The 19,519-nt window shown below is 36.2% G+C and overlaps 1 protein-coding gene across 1 annotated transcript in view; it reads left to right on the forward strand.

Annotated features, from left to right (window-relative positions):
• Positions 1–19,351, forward strand: part of NIN (ninein) — a 44,920-nt gene extending 25,569 nt beyond the window's left edge. The window contains exons 23-31 of the mRNA XM_062577754.1: positions 756–878; positions 1,445–1,558; positions 2,344–2,490; positions 3,588–3,767; positions 4,351–4,500; positions 5,064–5,162; positions 8,763–8,954; positions 13,905–14,018; positions 15,028–19,351. Of these exons, the coding sequence (XP_062433738.1) occupies positions 756–878; positions 1,445–1,558; positions 2,344–2,490; positions 3,588–3,767; positions 4,351–4,500; positions 5,064–5,162; positions 8,763–8,954; positions 13,905–14,018; positions 15,028–15,237 (1,329 nt within the window). The 3' untranslated portion in view covers positions 15,238–19,351. The remainder of the gene's footprint in view (positions 1–755; positions 879–1,444; positions 1,559–2,343; positions 2,491–3,587; positions 3,768–4,350; positions 4,501–5,063; positions 5,163–8,762; positions 8,955–13,904; positions 14,019–15,027) is intronic.
• The last annotated feature ends 168 nt before the right edge of the window (positions 19,352–19,519 follow it).

Consider the following 19,519-nt stretch of genomic DNA (forward strand, 5'->3'; position numbering starts at 1 on the left):
CGTTTGATGTCCCCAATGCTTAGGATTGATAATGGTCTTAAAAAGCAAAAGCAGATGAGGTCTATTCAGTAGAGAGTGGATTGTGGTTTGACTGTAATTAAAGACAGAAGATTGAGCAAAGACAGCACAGGAGGGGGCAGAGTGTTAAGTTAAAGGACTGAGCATTAAATGGGAAAGGGACCAGAAGTTGGTAGTACAGTGCATTTTCCCCCTTCCTTGGAAGCTGCTCTGCCTCACAGAGGTTGAGTTGAATGCTGACAAGTACTTGTAGAAAGACATCCAGATCTGTTAGATTTTTTTTTTTTTTTACAAACAAAAAAAAATATCATAAACGCAACCAGTGACAATGGGCTTGGCCTGCAGAAGCTTCACTTTCTACTGTAATTGGTGTCATACCACCTGATTAATCCTATATTAAACCATGTATTTTGATAGCTATTTTGCAACTATAACACACTGATATGCCTCATATGAGACGTGCAGTATTTGGCTGCTGGCCTCTGATTGGTATGATGGGGGGAGAAAGACTCTCTGAAAGATCACAGAGCAACTGGAGAAGCTTTAGCATTGCTGTTGCTGGAAGGACATCTTGAATCATATCAATGGAGCACCAAAAATGCCCTATGCTCCTTACTTTGACACTCTGGGTGGTGTGTGATGTTTAGCCCTGGGGACAGGAGAAAGCTTTTTATAATGCTTTCACTTGAAACTCTGAAACAGCACAGAAATGCAACTGAGGGGGTTGTTTTCCACAGCTGCCCAGATGTTCTGATCTCTCTGACCTTCAAAATGAAGTTTCTAGCTTAATTACTAAAAATGAAAAGCTGCTGAAAGAAAAAGAAGCCCTGAGTGAGGAATTACACAGGTGTATTGATAAGGTAAGAAAGGACTGCAAATTCATGTCTCTACCTACATGCTATTAAATGAGCCCTTTAATTCTACAAGCTGTTAAATGCTTATACCACTACCTGTATCACCCTTAGCTGTAGAAACTACTTTGGATTTTTCTTCTTACCTTCAAGCCAAATAAATGCCTAATCACCTCTGCCTTTTTTTCTAGCTGATCTTAAAGAGGAAGCTTAAATTCTGAAGCAGAGCTTTACTATAATTCGATTGGGTAGCAAATTCCAAACATTGCGAAGAACACAAGGCCTGGATATAAATATTGTAGCAGGACAAGGAAGACTGTGTTCTCAGATTTATATTGTAGACCTATTGTATTGTAGACCTGTACTGTAAGTTTGTAATTCTAAACTGAAGCAGCATCCACACTATAAATAAACATCCTGTTGAAGTGTGGAGACTGGGCCAGGGGGGAGTGCAGGGGTTTTGGTTCCCTACTGTCTTTGCATAGCTGTAACTCCAACTAGCTTAATTCTCAAAGTCAGACTGAGTTAAAGAAAATCCTGGATGATTCTGGTTTACAGATATAATCTTATTTCAGGTAGCTAAAGTAAGCTTCTTAGAGAATGCAGTTGCCAGCTTGAAGCAGGAACAGAAGTCCTGGGAACAACAGAGTCAGACCCTGAAAACACAGCTCACAGTTTCACACGAAAAGGTAATATAGTGGGTTTTGTTATAGCCCTGGATCAAAAAGTTTTTTGCTTTTTAATCTCTTGGAACACTTTTTTGTAAAAAAGTAGCTCTCTTCTAATATGTGCAAAGATGTCATGCAGCTAATGGCAACTAACTTTCATGGGCTTTCAGAGTGATGTTCCTAAAGAACAAGAGGAAACATAAGGGCCACGAGGGATTTTTTTCCTTAAGAATAAGCTATGCTGTTTTGCATCTACAGCCAAACTCCATTGCCTATTCATTCCTCCCAGTTATCCCCAGTACACTACAAAGCTACTGCTTCCTGTTCTTCTGGCGGTAGCTTGTTTCCTACCAGTCTAGGGAGAAGGAGAAAAGGCCTTTTGCTTGGCTAACTATGTTTGGGGTTCCTTTGTGGCCAGGGGCTGCCAAGAAGAATTCAATTCAAGATAAATCGTCTTCTCCTAGCATATCACATTAAATATTCTGGGATGGGAGATGTGTATTTGTGCAGCATTTCTGCTGTAACAGCGACTGTATAGCTACTAATTTGGAAGACAATTTCAGAGAATCATTTGGTATTTTTTGGAGACTGGCAACAATAGAATTTCTTCATTCCTCTTTTTATCAGAGAGAGATCCTAAATATTTGTGATTTGTGACACATGTATATCCTAGCAGATAAACCACTCTTGCCAAACTTATTCACCATTCAAGTAGCTGGCATAATAGAACCATGTTTTCTCCAAGTTAGTCGCTTAGAAGAAATCTTGGTACAGCCAATACAAAGCTGTGTTCCTATGGGTTACAGGCTCAGAGTCTAGATGAAACACTGCAAAATACCAACCTCCAAATGTCCCGACTAAAAGCAGACTTACGGGTGACGCAACAGGAGAAGGAAACTCTTAAGCAGGAGGTGATGTCCTTACACAAGCAACTGCAGAATGCCAATGACAAGGTAACTGGCGTGCTGAAGTGGCACTGGCTTTGCATTAAACTGCCTCAAAATTGGTCAGCTTTGCATGCCAGAATTTACAGACATGTTAGTGCTGCTTTTCTGTATCTTCTCACTGTATTCAACTTTTTTAGTTTGTTTTTTTTAGGTTGTCAACAACAAAGCCACAAATAGTGCTACAGACTTAAATAAGTAGACTCTGAATGATGTAACTATTCTTTTGTAAACACAAGTGATAAATAGCCTAATAGAGCTAAAAGGAGATGGGTATAGAATACAGAAAAGTCCTATTTTAATCCTGTCTTCTCTATTTACTAGCTTTCCATTTAAAAAAATGTTAACTTGCAAGATTGTATATAACATGCAGATTTATGGTAGCTTACTCTTAAAATCTGTCTCTAGATGTTAGGACAGTGTGATCAATCCCTTAAGTTTTAAATATAGCTTTCTCTACAAGTGTTTATACTTTCCTGAAATAAACTCTCACCCCAAAAAATCTGTGGACAAAGTATGAATTCACAGATGTCAGACTATAAATGTGCTAACAACCAAACTAATGACTGACAAGGAGATGAAGGGCACCGTGTTGTAACAGCCTTTCTTTTTTAATTGATGAGCACTATAACTGAAGGAGGCTGTAGACAGCAATCTTGTGATTGGTATTATGAATTCAGATACTGATTTTGCCTGTTTGCCATGTAATTAAGGAATATTTAATGTCCACATGGAAAAGAGGCTGTTTGAGCTGTATAACAGGAACTAAATTATAGCTATTACCGAATAATACATAATACTGAGTTCTATTATTTAGCTGATGAGGTTGTGAAATAGAGTGTAAATTGCCTTTTTATATTGTTGAGCTGTGTGCACTCCTATTAACCATTCCAGCATTTAGCTATTATCTCTGATTTCAGCTAAGGGAACCACTTTGGTTTTGCACTGTGATTAGCTTGTTGAGCTTCTTGCTGGAAAATGATATGTAGGCTGGGAGGAAGACGGGAATCCGTTTAAGAGTCTATAATTACTGAAAGCCCCTCTGAATAGAGAAAATGTCTGCTGCTTTGTTTAAGGCCTAACCCTGCAATTCTGTCTGTCTTAAGAACCGGGTTCTAGAACTGGCTGTGCCTTCCTCAGGGCTGCAGGACCAACAGAAGAAACTACACTGGGATGAACTGGACCAGCTGACGAAACAGGAGCAGCAGCTGCTAAGACAAGAGAATGAGAGATTACAGAGAGAAGTCCAGAACATTAAAACAGATCTAACTCATTCCAGGGAGAAGGTAACTTGAACAAGCTAACAGACCCCAGCAGGTGGTCACCGCATGCTAGGCAATCTTAGTGATTCATTTTGGGGGGTAAATGATAGAGAAGAGTAATATTGTTCATTAGTTCTGAACAGAAAGATTTCTAGAAAGATTTCATAATGAGGAATCTTTCTTCCATATTTGCACTGGGTTTGTTAGAGAGCAGACTCTTATGACATTTCACATGATAGCCCTTTTTAAGAAGAAAATCCTGAACATAAATCAAACTAGGATCTTCGATGAGTTTCTGCTAACGCTTAAAAGATCTTTAATATTCCTAGCATCCTTCAGCTTTTTGGCTCCCAGTGTTAGGCAAATCATGGGGAGGAGGAAGGGAAAGAATGACACAGTGCTCTAAGCTAAAGGTCAAAAATATACCAGAAACTGCTACAACTAGGAAATTGAATGGTATTTGATATTTTAGATGAACTAGATGCAATTTGGTTTGCAGTGGTTTGTCACTTTTGACTTAGTGGACAGTGTTGAAAATCTCACTATGAAACTATTTCTGAATGGTCTGGAATGTCTTTCAATATTTGTTCATCTCTGGTCTCTTTAGATCAGACAGCTGGAATCTACTATCCTTTCTCTAAAGCACCAGAAGCATCAAAGCCAGTCAGGTATCGTCAAAGCCATAGAGCAAGAGAAATTAAGCTTGAAGAGAGAGTGTGAACAGCTTCAGAAGGAGTTGTCCTCTGCAAACAGGAAGGTTAGTTTCAGATGGTAAATAAGTGACTTTGGCTTCAATGTAATACTTGCAGGTTTTAATCTCTAAGAGCTAATATAGTAATTTTCTTCTACTCAGTCGTGTGCTGCTTGTTTCTTATTATTAACCCCTGTCTCGAGGAGCCTGTAATCTTTTGTTTTGCACTTCTGTAGAGCATTCCACTACTGGGTTGTAGTCTATGCCAATATGCTGTAGGAATTTTTAGGCAGTACAAACAGTTCAGGAGTGGAACATGGGAACCATAAACAAAATGCAGGCTCTCTTCTGCAATACACGGCTCCCATATGCTACATTTAGATTCCCATATGCTCTCTTTCCAGATTGAAAATTGGTTACCCTGCCTATTCTTTGACACTTGTCAAATGCTGTCTACATTTAGTCTTAGATACTGCTTTTAGCAAAACATGTAACACTTGTCCAAATGCTTACTTACATCTTGTAATCATGAATTGTCTTGATATACAGTGATTCATGACTTGCATACTGAATAAAACATAAAATGAGAAACTGTTACCTTTCTAAGGAAAGTTCTTGTTTTTTAATAGATCAGTCAGATGAATTCTCTTGAATGTGAAATGGAAACCAGCTCAGAAAATGAAAGGCTAAGAAAAAAGCAAGTCAAACTGGATGATCAGTTAATGGAGGTACTTTCTAATAATATTAACTACACTGAACAGCATAGAGGTTTATCAGTATCTTACTGAATCTATGAATTAACATTTTTTTCTAGATATGTAGAAACATAAACTGATCAAAGCCAGACAAATTAATCTGCATCTAATATCATCTTTCACAATCAAGATGTTGCAGTGTGATAAACATGCTTCTATGAAGCACACTTTATCATAATTTCATGTAAGGTTTCCAACTGCAAATTGCATAGCAAAGAAATTTACTTTTGTGCTCGGGGACAAGGCTGACAATTTTCTGTTCCTTCCCAAAACATGTAACCTCAAGTTTCCTAACTAATATTTGCATAATGTTATTAATGTAGAAAACTGTTCTTATTTGTTATGGGAGTACTTTGATGTTGAATTTAAACCTATTTTATCTAGAGCATGGTAGAATAACAATTTATGCAACCTGCTGTTAATCCAAAGGCATGAATGAAAACTTCATTTGAGATTCTTCCGAAGAAACCAGTCTTGAATGAGGATGCTTGTTTATTACTAGAGTCAGATCATACTGGACATTAAATTATTGTGTCTTTCTCAGGTACAGTTAGTTACAGAAATAGGCATGCTTAATTCTATTAGGTTAATGTATATCTTATGGTCAGGATAGACCTTTGAGTTGCATCACAGGTCTTTTCTGTAAACTTGATGCCTTGAATTTGAGTTAAAGAGAAGACAAATTTTGACTTGTTCCATAAATCAGAATGTTCTAGATGAGTCTTTTACAACACTGTTTTTAAAAACACTTTGTTTTTTATCAAGCAAATGAATGGGCAACATGTTATGCTAAATATGCAATGCAACTAGTGGTAATATTTTATTAGAATAGATGAGACTTTGACAAGTTGTTGAAACACTGTTTATATCTGCCCGGTGCCTTTATGTATTCTCATTTAAGCTTTGGGAAAATTCCAAACAGTTAAATCCCTTGCTGTAAACATCAAGCATGGAAATGCATTTTCTCCTGAAACCTGTATTTCAAAACATGCAAGATTTGCTATTCACAATAACCTTTTCCTAGAAAGTGCTAACTGAGCGTTATACAAGCCTGCTAACATCTGACTTTCTCTTTTGTGCCTGTTCTCCTTTCGTTCATGGCTAACCTGTCTAGAACTCAGTGGTTGGAACTAGCAGAGAAGGGTGCAGTTCTCTTTCTGAAATAGTATGCGAAGGTAGAGCAATCACTTTGAATGTACTACCATAGCATGGAGAAAATACATTTATTTCTGTTATACAGCTTTTTTTATTCCATGCATCCTTTAAGTATTCAGCCACTATTCATTTTTAATCTGACATTCATTCTTTGACAGCTGCACTAATGTGTTTTGTGTGGCTAGTATATTGGGAGATTGAACATGTGGGCAAAGAGGTTGTATACTCTTAAGGCTTTACTATGAAAATGGAGAAATAACCGATTGCATTCAGAAGGCCTGAACTGCTTATGAGAAAATGAAAAGTGGCTCAACCCCTTCCTTCATTGACTGTGAGACTTGAAGTTGTTTTCATACTTACCTCTGATATCCTGCATGCCTTTCGCTACTGTCAAATGTTTCTTTAATATTAGCTGATATGTGATCAGAGTCAATGTCATCCCTAATAGTTTAGCAAGTTCATTACTGTTCCACTTTCTTCTAGAGATGAGTATGGCAAGATTATATTTTTTCATTAGCTATGCAATTGATACTTTTTAAGCTGCTGTAACATTTAATGACTCTCTCCAGTTCTTTCATTAGATTAATGTATTTCATGATATCATAAGAAACCTTAGATAAATTCCATAAGAACCTCATTACTTTTTCTATTGTCTGTAAAAAGAATAGCTTCTTTACAGACAAGTTGATATGAGAGCCTCCTAATAGTGTAAAATTTAAATATACACACACATGCATATACAGGTAGTTTTTTTGTTTTTAGAATGCATTTAAACCTATATTCTGTTTACTTGGGCCAGCAGACTTTAACATGGCCAGAGCATTACATTTCTTACCATGTTTCAGACAGAATGATACTCTGTCTATGCTAGAGTAATAACCCTGACAGAGGTGGACTGTTATGAAAAATGTTTACAACTGTTTCCATTCTAGCAGTACTCAATAACTAAAGTACAATGACTAATTAAGGCCCTAATTATACCATGTGCGAAAAGAAAAGTAAAACCATTAACATAATCTCACATACCTTTTTCCTAAAGGAACAGACTAATGGTTGTGAGATTTCAGGTAGGAATTTTATGATACGGTTAATTAATACTTTTCTTCCTGTAAAAAATGTCAATCTTGTGCAAATTCAAGCTGCAAACTGGCATGTCTGAAAAATCACTTTTTTGACTATATTTGGGGAGGTGGGGTAGTATTATAACCTGTTACAGCTGTGAACTAATTCTTCCTGGATCTTTTCTCTTTAGTCTATGAAAATGCTAAATAACCCCATGAAATAATTCCTTTTAGCTCTATGTTGTCTGACAGATCATCCAACACTGACAGTTCATCAAACACTAGGCTCTCATGGTTGGAACATTGCCAGAAAAAAGGTGATGCCAGAAATGCCTAACTTGTCTAGCCACCTTCATCCAGTAACTGTCACAGCATTGCTTGGGAGTAGCACTTAAGCGGGGGTGTAGCTAAGTCTTTTGGGCGAAGTCTGTTCTATGTGGTGGTTGTCCTCCCCTCCACCCCAAAAAGACAACTAGGAATGTGATCTGTCTGTCCTTGCATCTGAGAGTCCTAGTATCACTATCATAGAAGTTCTTTAGTTGGTATAGCTCATTTCAGAGGACAAACAGTCTATACTTTGGTATGAACTACCTTTACATTATGTAGACTTGCTGATTTCATTTTATAAGCCTCCTTTTAATGAAAGCAAAACTGAAATTTGGAGCTAACTGCTTCAGATTACTAAACGCATCCATATCTCAAGGGCCTCTCCATGCATATACTTCCGCCTGAGCAGCACAGATAGCAAGTCTTGATTCCTTATGACTATCAAACTGCTTGTGGCATGACTAAAAATGAAAATTATAAGATGTGTTAACTTCTGCTCCTAGTGGATAAAAAGATAAATATATGGGATTCTAAATACTGAATTTGAATAAAATATAGTAAGTAGCATCAAATTACTAAAATCATCACACCCTAACCTGAAAACTTCTTTTGCTTTACCTTTCCATCTTAGATGAAAGCCTAGAAAAATAGCACTTTTGGAAAGTTTCTTCAATCAGTCTCATGCTAGTGATTTTACTCGTAACTGAATACTACATTCGTAACTTTGACAGGAGTTCATCAAAAATTCAGTGAATTATAATTAAGGTCTGAAATTATTACTGAAAGCTCAGATTCTTTTAGACTTAAACTGCACATAAGGATGCATCTTTCTCATTGAAAAGAGGGGAAAGTCTTGTTTTTTAGCTTCTGTTACTGAGTACAAGCTTGTTTTTCTTGCTTACAAGAAATTGTTCAAGACTAAGTTGATGCCTAGTAAATCATGTATCATGCAAGAAAGAAGCTCTGAAGGATATTTTGTACAAACTGCAATGCTGCTTGCTGCTGATAACTGATTTCTTTTACTATTTAGATGCTACACTCAAACACCAGTGTGATGCTTAGCCAATCCCCGCACTCCCGGGAGCTCCAGCAGCAAGGCTGTGCTATGGTGCCCAAGGAGCAGTTCCTGCAGCTCCAATACCAGCTACTGCAAGCAGAGAGGAGGAGTCAATGTCTTCAGGAGGAACTTGAAAATAGACCCTCTGAAACAAATATGCCACAGGTAAAGCTCTCTTTACTCTGCAGGTGTCAACATTAGAAGAGTGTTTGGTTGATTTTCTTGGGTTTTGTATTTTGGGGTTTTTTGAATTCTGAGATCCTTTCTCTGTTTATGCCAGTTCAAAAATTAAAATTCTTTGTATCAAAGATATGTACAAAACAAACCTTTGTTATTCAGCAAATTTAGTTTAAGCTATAGCTTAATTCTTCAGTCCTCTTTAATTTTCTTGAAGTAAACACTCCCATCCATGCTTAATTGTTTTTTTTTCTTTCTGATCTATTTGCAATAACTCTTTATAGCTTTTTTTTTCTTTTCCTAATGTCTGTGTCTGAAACCATCTGGCCTTTAAAAATACAATACAATCACATTGCACAAGCACATATGCCTAAAACATAAGTTCAGGCCATTGCTGCCACATGGACTTCTGCTGTATCAAATGTAGTACAGCATAATACAAACAAATAACCCTTTTCATAAAGTCAACCTGTCCTCATTATTTGGTCATGGTAGGACATTGTTTGGAGAATGCTATCATATAAAAATGTCAGCATTGCCATTTGTGAGGGAAAAGCAATCTAATTCACAGAAAAAAATGCAGCTGCTGCACATCCTGGGCTTAGTGGCTTTCTTTTTTTTTTTTCTAATGTGAAATAATAGATTATAGGTAGTAATAGCTCTGGTAGAATAATTAGAATTTTTCTATATGAAATTAAGCTTGCAGAGTAGGTTTGCCGCATTACTTATTTTTAAATTTTGTGCTCTGATTGCTGTTGTGCTTTTTAAAATGCATTATTTCAGAATCTAAGGCTTTGAAGGTCAAAAATCTTTGAACATGTCTACAGCATATTTTGTAAAAGGGTATTATGGAGAAAGACTATATACAGTGGTATTATCTAAAGTCTCTAAAACTTGGAGTAAGAATTGTTGTTGTTTCTGTTTTAAAGGCATAAAACAAAAAAAAAGATAGCAAATAATATACAAGTAGTTAAAAATAAAACAAATGTAAGGTTCTATTTTAGCTGAGTCTTGACCAAAGTGCATTATCACAGGCTAATGTACTTGGTCATGTACAATGAAAGTAGTGTGTGGTTTAATTTGGAAATCAATAAAAGCCATATTGCAGCAATAGCACCTGCAAATGGATGTGCTGTGTACTGCATTAGGAGCAATGACTTACTAATTTTGCCTTTGAAAGCCTGAGAAACAATTTGCAAATTAGTCATATTCTGGAACTTGTAGTTCTACAGATATGACTTGTATGTCTCCTGTTTCTTTTAATAAAAGCTTTTCCAAGATAAAGCTTTGTATTTAAATTGTTCCAGAGTCTTGGCAAATACTTGCTGTCAATGCACTTAATTAAACCTTTGGACTTTCTTTTTTATATTGATTTTTTTCCTTAAAGTGAATGGATATTAACAAGATTCTAGTTCATAACATCTGCTACAGCTATTTTCATGGGCTGTTTAGATAACTATATAAAATCACTGTTAAATATGTGCATTATATCACTTTGAACAAGGCCAAACTTGTTAATGCTTTTAGTTGAGTACAAACTAAAAAGCTTCTGTGAGCATATCTTGTTTTAATTCTCATTATTGGTGATTTTTCTTAGTCATTTTGATTTCTAGGGTTAACACTGAGTTGAGCTTATGTCCATTTTAATGTTCCCTTTAGCATCTTGAAAAATTGCATCCTAATCCCTCTTCATCTTTTCACCAGTGAGTACATGAGGTTATCCATGCTTTCTGTGTAAGTTTAAACCATCTAGTTTTGCTGCTGCTCCTTTGTAATTTGCAGCTTTCTTGGGTCCCAAGCCCTTCTGTGTAATTAAGGCATCCAAAGTTACCTCCCTCCTTTTCGGAGTTATTCTGTGTTCCTCATGCATTACAATTTTCATCCTGATCACAGCTTTGATCTGTGTTCTCATTCATTTTACAATCACTCTTGAGCTGTTGTCCTGCAAGGCTACCACTGTTATAAGCTCAAGTTTCACTAAATTAAAACTCCTAACCTTTCTGTTAATCTGTCTGGACTCTTCTGAATTCTAGATAATTCTTTCTGCTCTGTCTTGTGCTAGGCTACCTTCCTGTCATGCAGTAGCTATCACTGGGCTCATTGTCATTTTCTTTGCTCAGTAAACAGTGGGGGCCTGTTACTGACCCGATCTTTTTCTAAGTGGTATCTATTAGAACCTCCTGAAAACGGCTGTTTTTGTATTCAGAGTACTTGGAGTTGCTGGTTTCTTTTTTGAGAAGTTTCTTTTTTGAGAATTCAAATAACTTTATTTTGGCAGCCCCTCTGACCAACAGTCCATTCACCTGTCCTAATATAAAAGAAAAGACCTGTAACTAGGTTTAATATAGAAATGCAAATGTAAGTAAGGTGGCTTTTTCTTTTCCAAATGAGGTCAGCTGGGCTTTCATAAATGCTATTGAACAATCTAAGCCTTTTATGTAGTGCAAGATGAATTTCCTCTGAAATAACTGCTTTGCTAACTGTAATTAATCACCACCTAAAGTTAACTGACCTTTGTTAAATACCCCAACACGTCGATGAGCCATCTGAAGAGTCCTTACATCAAGAAAATGCATTCTGAGCATCTCCTCTATTGCATATGTGTAGTGCCAATACTAATATTTAGAAAAATATAATTTGTGATGCTCTGCATGCTTGCTTTTGCATGTGTTTTTTATTTGTCTTGCTTTGCTTGCTTAGCTTGTATTTGTGGTTTGCTTTAACAAAGTTATACATATAAAAAAAAAAATACGTGATATAAGGGTGAAGTATGCTGCTTGCCTTCTTTCTCTAGGCCTTGCTACCGGAGCAGCGAGCAGTGCATGCAGATTCCTACAGGAGGATCGGGCACCTCTGACAGCTTGGCTGCTTATGATCGCATTCCTTACCATGACAAACACACACACACACTAACTGGCATAAGCTGAGAAACTTGACGATCAAATTATTTTGTATATTTTTTAAAGGTTTCCAGTGTTATTTCCTATTTATTTGTCTAGAAACTATTTTGTGAAAGGTCATGACCTGTCCTTTTTAATTTGTTACAAATCATTTTTATTTATGTTATTTAAAATGTGGTTTTGTTCAATGTGGAAAGAAACTATTTTTCTCAAATGGTACTAATTTTATAAGAGACTTGAAGAAAACCTGGGGTATTTATACTGCATTTTTGTATAAGATGTATAGACTTTTTAAAAGGGAAAGATGACAATGTAAATGAGAAATAAAAATTTTTTTAAACAATGTCTCTTGTCTTACTGTTAAGTTTCAGCTTTACGAACAAAAATTACAATTAAGGTGTCTAAAATTTGCTCTTTGAAACTGAGGACTGTTGTATCAAGTTTTAAAGAGTTCCGATATAGCATGTACAGGTATTCAGCTTTTCAGTAGGAGTTGTGCCTGTGTATCTGAGAACGGAGTTTGCATAGTACATGGATGTACCCTGTTACTGTGACCATAAAGTAACAATGGGAGGGCCAGAAAAGGAGAAAAATACTAACAGATTGGTTTCTCAGATGATGATCCTTCGGGTTTTTTCTTTTGTCTTAAATTACCATTAAGTTAGATTTTAAAGTATTTTAAGAGGTCAGCAAAAGACAGGTTTCAAAGCTATCTTTTTTCTAGTTGGGAGCAATGAACCTTGTCAGTTCTCTGCTTTCAAAGATATTTTGGCTCATATTTTTAATGAGCTTAAAGCCTAATGGTTGAGTTGGTTTCTTATTTAATGCTTGAGTTAGTTTCTCAAATTGACTTTAACCCAAAAAACAGGGATTGCAAATGTTGAGACCACCAGTTCTTAAAGTTTCCACTCATCTACTTGGAGCTCCTGCAACTAACTGAAATGTATTATTTGGCCATGTTTTCAAATTCCAATCAAGTTACAAAAGATAGCTGAAGATAACTTGGCTGAAGTACTGCAAATTCTACTTAGTACTATTTTTTTTTTAATCTGGTAAAACATCCTGTCCAGCAATGCTGTAAAACTGCTTTCTATATGACTCAAATTTAACTTTTTAAAACTTCTTTACAAGCTCTGAGAACACACAACCCTGTATATAGACTTAGTTTCTGGTGCTCTGAAATATTGAGTAAACTTCAGTCAATTCCATAAAAGGATCTTTCTACAGTGGTTTAGATAAATAACTAGCTAAAAGTCTCCTTCCTCAGTTTTTTTCATTTATCATCCCACACAGGAACGAAGGTACTTTGTTTCTGTAGGCCACTTGAGGGGCAGTCCTTTATCAAAGTTACTCTTCTCAGAAGACTTCCTAGAATTAAAGTAACAAGACAGCATTAGAAGAACCACCCCTTTGCTTGTAGTTATTGTGCAGTGTTCCCAAATACAAACAAACTTCCTCATATTTTCTGAGGTTTCCAATTTATTTAGGAATACACTCAGTTGGTATAACAGTCTTGAAAATCAAGACTGGAATAATAGCATCCTACTTTTTTGGATTTCTTATTCAGTTCAGAGGGGTCTTGATGTGGAAGAGTTATACTGTCAAACTAACATGCCTTTATGACTTCACCTTAATTTTCTCCTAAAAACATTAAGCTTTCAATTTGTATTTTGTTTCCTAAATGCAACTGAACTACAGCAACACCTGAGAACCAGAAAATGAAACTATCCATGTGGGATTATCGCAGTCCAGACTGAACTTAGCTCTGTATCACTTTGTCTTTGATCTAGTAATCTAATGGGTAACTTGCACAAACTTGGAAAACTGTTTTAATGATGTGAGTGCCCTTTAACTGTTGCCATAACAGTTTGCTTGCATGAACTGTATACTAACTTAGTCTACACTGTAAAATAGACCTCAATGTGGAGTGCCAGCTCTACTCTAAAGCATGAATTGAAAAGAGGAGACTGGTAAATGTGAATTGATTTTTTTGGTTTTTTGTTTGTTAATTGATTCTCACATAAATGTTGCTTTCTAGGGGGGTCATGAGCCACTTCTAAAAATGATGGAAGAACGTATGATGGATGTAGAACAGAAACTAAGACTTGTGAAGAGGCTTCTCCAAGATAAAGTAAATCAGCTGAAAGAGCAAGTAAGCATTCTTACTCTCTTAAGTTTCCCCATAACTTCTGTAAACAACTAAATAAGCAAAAGCTACCAAGTCAGACTTTTGCTTAGAAGAGTAAAAAGTGTTCTCCTTTTGCTTTTAATGTTTCCGAGCTAAAATACAGCATATTTGGCCAAAATATCCTAAGAATCTAAATTGGGGACTGGCTCTCCTGCTCAAAGTTCCTAAAAGTTATGCTTGTTTGGCATGCTGATATACCTAAAGTCAGGAACATTAACGAATGTTCGGCCAAATATCTTAACCGGAAAAGAGCTGTACTTAGAATAGGAAGTAGAAAAGGTACTCCTAAAAAGTACTGACAGGTTTAATCTATGATCATTTCCTCCAACACCACCTCTGCTTTGCTTGGATTGCTTTTGTTGGGGACTTTTGTTCTAGCTCTGGTCTGCCTCTTACAGAAGTCCTGGATAGTGTAGGAAAAGGTGGCTCTGAACATTTAGAAGATAGAACTCTGCGTTACATGATAACGAGGAAGGAATATATGTGTTTTCTATCAAGATTGAGATAGTCCCTTCTCCCACATCAAGGAATAGCTAAGCTGATAGGGTCCCCAGCTGAAGGGCTGTTCCCAAAGGCATGCAGACAAGTGCTAGGCTGCTGTCCCCAGTTTTATAGGGGGAGCTGATGGTCCAAATCTCTGAAGAACTATCTCTGGGATCACTGAGCTTGTCGATCCTGTTGTGAACTAAACCTGTCCCTAGAAGATAAATGCTATAAGCAGTTCTCACCTACTACAAGACTCGCTTGTTGCCCACTATCATCTATCTGATCTTTCAAAGTACAAAGACAATCTAATTTCAGAATATTCTTAGCGCCCATAAATACTCCAGAAATGTATAGCTTTTTAAATGAAAATAAGCTGAAATGAGTGGGTTGTATTTGCTTGTGATATTTGTTATGGTAAACATTTGCCTATTCTTCAAGCACTATTTTTGCTTTTTATCTCTGAGTAATTGTTTTATTCACAATTTAGCTTTCCAAGAATACTAAAGCAGATGCAATGGTCAAGGATCTCTATGTTGAGAATGCACAACTGCTGAAGGCTTTGGAGATGACAGAACAGCGGCAGAAAACTGCTGAAAAGAAAAACTATTTATTAGAAGAAAAGATTGCTAACCTCAACAAAATAGTAAAGAACCTGGCATCTCCCTCTTTTAACTCAGCATCTGAGTTAAGGTCATAGCAAAGCTGTATGTCACAATCTCATGCACTTTACTGAAATGTTAATATTTCAGCTCTTCGCTATCTTGCCTTTTTGTCCTGATGGATTTCAGTTAACAAATGTCTCTAAGGCGATGACAGAGCTAAATCCTAAACAGGACACTGCCAACTTCTGTTTATTCCCAAACTATTTTTCTTCTGAATTTTGCCTAAAACTAATCTTCAATATGTTCAAAAAGACAGGTACACTTATTCTGATACTCTGTTTTTATTTTAAAATATACATTCTGAATTTACTGGACTGAATTGATTATTCCAATCTAGATTGAAGCCAGGGTCTAAAGCAAACTTAAGTTAATGAATTCAAAACTTCAAAGTATTTCACGTTGTCTAGGCTAGTTCATGGTTCAAACCTATTAATATTAATAGATCGGTCTTGAGCACTGTCAGTGTAATTGTTGTTGAAAGCCAGACTTCCTTGATGATGTCTGTATCCTGCAAGCCAGTTCTGGTTTATCTAAATCAATATACTCCACCTTATGCATTAGGCTTCTGGGCTTCTGCAGAGTTCAGAAAAAGTGTTTTCTTAAAAATATGTAAATAGACTACTGCCTCCAACTAAACGTAACAGAGTTTCATCTGAAGAAATTTTCCAGCTGGCAAATGATATACTTTTTTTTTTTTTTTAAGTTGCACTGCCAGACAATTTAAACTGTTGAGGCCTTAAATTTTCTGCATATGGAAAGAAGTTATACTAAACAATGCAAGAATCACCATACAGAAGCAAAGATGTGAGTTCTGTTTATATAATTTGTAAATTTACTAAAGCATTGGAGTATGTTTATTAAACAATTCTTAGAAGAATGAAGAGGGAGACCTAAATGATTTTTTCAATGGAATCCTGTCATGAGGGCTCCCAGAGATAGACCTTTGCCATTTATGCAGCGTTCTGTTTGACTGTCATTTCCAGTAGATGCTAATACAGAATCTGTTTGTAATTGTGAGGAAACATATTCAAGGTGAATATGAAAAACTCAGGGAGTAACAGCCTGAACTAGTTTCCTGCACTGTTATAAACATGGATATTAATGTCAATAGATGAAGATAAACATGCATTAGGAAAAGCAGGATAAACCACCTTATATTTGGTTGAATATTACTTGATAATACTCCTAGATGAACATGCACTAATGGTGTGGTCACGATGGTCAAAGAGCAGCATGGTTAGAAATGGCAAGTAATATTTCCTGTCAGATCAATTTATGAGGCTAGGGAATACAAGTTTTCTGGAAACATCCTCAAGATTTGAGATAGGTCTGACACAGAAATAGCTGAATGAGAGTTTGTATGCTTGTATAAACCATTACTGCAGTCTAAATAAAGATGCTATTGCCCCCTGTACAAACTCCTTGCTCCCATCAGGGCAGTAAGACATATTTACATTAAAATAATGTAAATAAAACCGGAGGAAGGGATCCTGTTGGCAGTACTTGAAGCTGGTCCTCTTTAAATATATACTGCATAAATAGTCTATGCAGAGGAAGTGCAAAATGCTTTGTCCCTGAGACCACTAGTGCAAGGTGACAGTTACAAGAGCCTTTGTAATGAGCCAGCTGCCCCCTAGGAACTGGGATAAGACTGCCTGCAAGCCATGGAGTAACCTGCAGAAAATTACTCATCTGGTACTGATTAATATGTGGCTCTAGGGGATACTATTTCTGTCTAAAGGGTTACCTACTAATTAGAGGGTCGAGGGACTGAACTAGACATATGGGGTATGACCCCCTCCTTCTCCTTCCCCCCCTCCTTCTCCTTCCCCCCCTCCTTCTCCTTCCCCCCCTCCTTCTCCTTTCCTCTATGCAAGCAATATAAGCCCTATTATAAAAAGTAATTGAAAAGATGGTATCAATTTTTTTATTACACCTGCATGCAAGAATGGAGCATAAAGATGCAGATAAAATAAGTTATAAAGAACCTGTGCTAATTTTTGTTGTTTTTGAAAGGTCACAGTGAACATACAGGAGCATACTTACATTCAACAAATCTTTCTCAAAAAGAAAGGAAAGACTTATCAAAACAATGGAAAAAAATACCTTGAAGTAACACAATCTTTATACATTATTTCACAACTATGTTATTCTAAATACCTGTAGTGACCTGTTATTCTGAGTAATCTCAAATTCAGACATTTACCTACTCTATTTTTTTCATAGTCTGCAAAAACTTTTTTTACAAATTCAAAATCATATTGAGATAAATTGGAGCCTCTTTTTAAATGTCTGAAGCAGGGAGCTCTCGTTTCTCATAGTAATCAACAAGCTGTATTAATTATAAAATAGCTCTGTGTGTAGGTACTCGAACAGTACTTTAGCAATACTAAGCGCACGTCCTAAAACCAAGCCTATGCTAAGAAAATTAGTGATGCTTAAAAATGTTTCCAGGAAGCACTGTAGCTGACTTTCACAGAATGGGTAAGGTTGGAAGGGACCTCTGGAGATCATCTAGTCTCCCTGCTCAAGCAGGGTCACCTAAAGCATGTTAGATGGGATCGCTTCCAGGCAGGTTTTGAATATCTCCAGAGAAGGAGATTCTACAACCTCTCTGGTTCTGATTCAGATGATCAGAATTATACCTGGAAAAACATTACCAGATAGTAGACTATGTCACATCTTCACCTAGGTTTAATTCTAATGCTCTCTACATGACCGAAATTTAAAAACTGAGGGAATATTATTTAAACTACTGTGGAATTAATTTGAAATAACTCATTATAAAGACTAGACTATTCACCTAATGTTTTTAATTAGTACTTGCAGGTTCTTTTTTAACCAAACAAACACACATTTCTAAAACACGGGTGCCAAAAAGAGAGCCCTGATATGATGATACCACTAGAATACTAAGGAGAAACAGAGAAAAGCGAACTTGACTTCTCCCTTTCTTATCTTATCCTGTCTTGCTCTACTTTTCTTTCACTTAGCTTTAAAAAAAAAAAAACTAAATTAACCATGGAAGAGAACAGGAGGAGAAGGACAGAAGAGGAGAAATGGTTTGGTAAATATTTTTCAGGCGAAACTCCAATTTCAGCAGAATATCGGTGTGAATTCTCCAAAGTGCCTTTTGTAATTATATATGCTAGAATCTTTCTGTACTGTACTTTCTTTTGCTACAGAGCAATTCAGGACAATCCTTTCCCAACTGGAGTGAACTCAGAGAAAGGTAGTGCTGCTTACAAACAAGTGTTATGTTGTATATTGGTTGGGTATGTCAACTCAGAAGTTAAGCAGCTAGTGTTACAAAGTCTAAGCTACTGAAAATAAGCATATAAAGATGTAAATTCTTAAGCATTTGTGATCTTTCATGCAAGAGTGTCTCCTATGCAGTATAGGCATTTTAAAGATACCAAAGTATTTAACTGTATCCTAACATGCAGTCAAAAGAACTATTGAATTCCTAAGCCTTGTTCACACAACAGGTCTTGTCAATTAATATCTTAACTACTGTATTACTAAAAGGTGTTTTAAATGTTTTAAACTCTTGCTTTATGAATCATTGTGAAAATGGAGGCACATAGGTGGTTGGTTGAGGTTGGTTTTTTTGAGAGGAGGTAGGAGAAGCAGAGGGGAGTATATGCCCCAGTCAAATTTATGTGATTTAAATCTACACAGCTGAAGTACTACTTGTCAATTTATACTGGTATTAAAAGTACACATTGCCACACATTCACAAAATATTAATTTAAATTCAAAGAAAACTAAATTATTTTAATTCTGATTAAAAAGGGGATTGTAACATATTTGATTTTAGCTATTTACAGATTATATGTGAGTTGCAGAAGGGGACAGTTTGGCTCTTATCAAAGAACAGCAAAAGCCTTTATTTTGCTTTCAACAAACGACATCATTGTTATAGCTGTGCTTTGTTGTCTCCCAAGTTTTACCTGTTAATCTTCTGTTGTCATTGTCAGATGTTGTCACTACTGACAAATGATTTGTGTATAAACAAAAACAATTGTATATTTTTTTCTATCAAGTTTTTGTTTCAGTGTAATATATTGTCGTTGTAACATCATGTAAAATTGAAAGGCAAACCAACTTATACATTATTTATAATGATGTAAAAAAATAAATTTCTGTACGCTCGCCATTTTTTGTTTTATATTCAACTTAAAATAGTGCACTAATCTACCCGTGGAAATTGTGGATATTTCAAGTGCTATCTGAAAATTCATAAATATGTGAGCACAGTGTAATAATAGAGAGGACAGCTTGGCAGCCACTAGTAGTCCTTCCCCATATTAAAGT

This window comes from Rhea pennata, chromosome 5, assembly GCF_028389875.1.
Source record: "Rhea pennata isolate bPtePen1 chromosome 5, bPtePen1.pri, whole genome shotgun sequence".
In the NCBI taxonomy this organism is placed as follows: domain Eukaryota; kingdom Metazoa; phylum Chordata; class Aves; order Rheiformes; family Rheidae; genus Rhea; species Rhea pennata.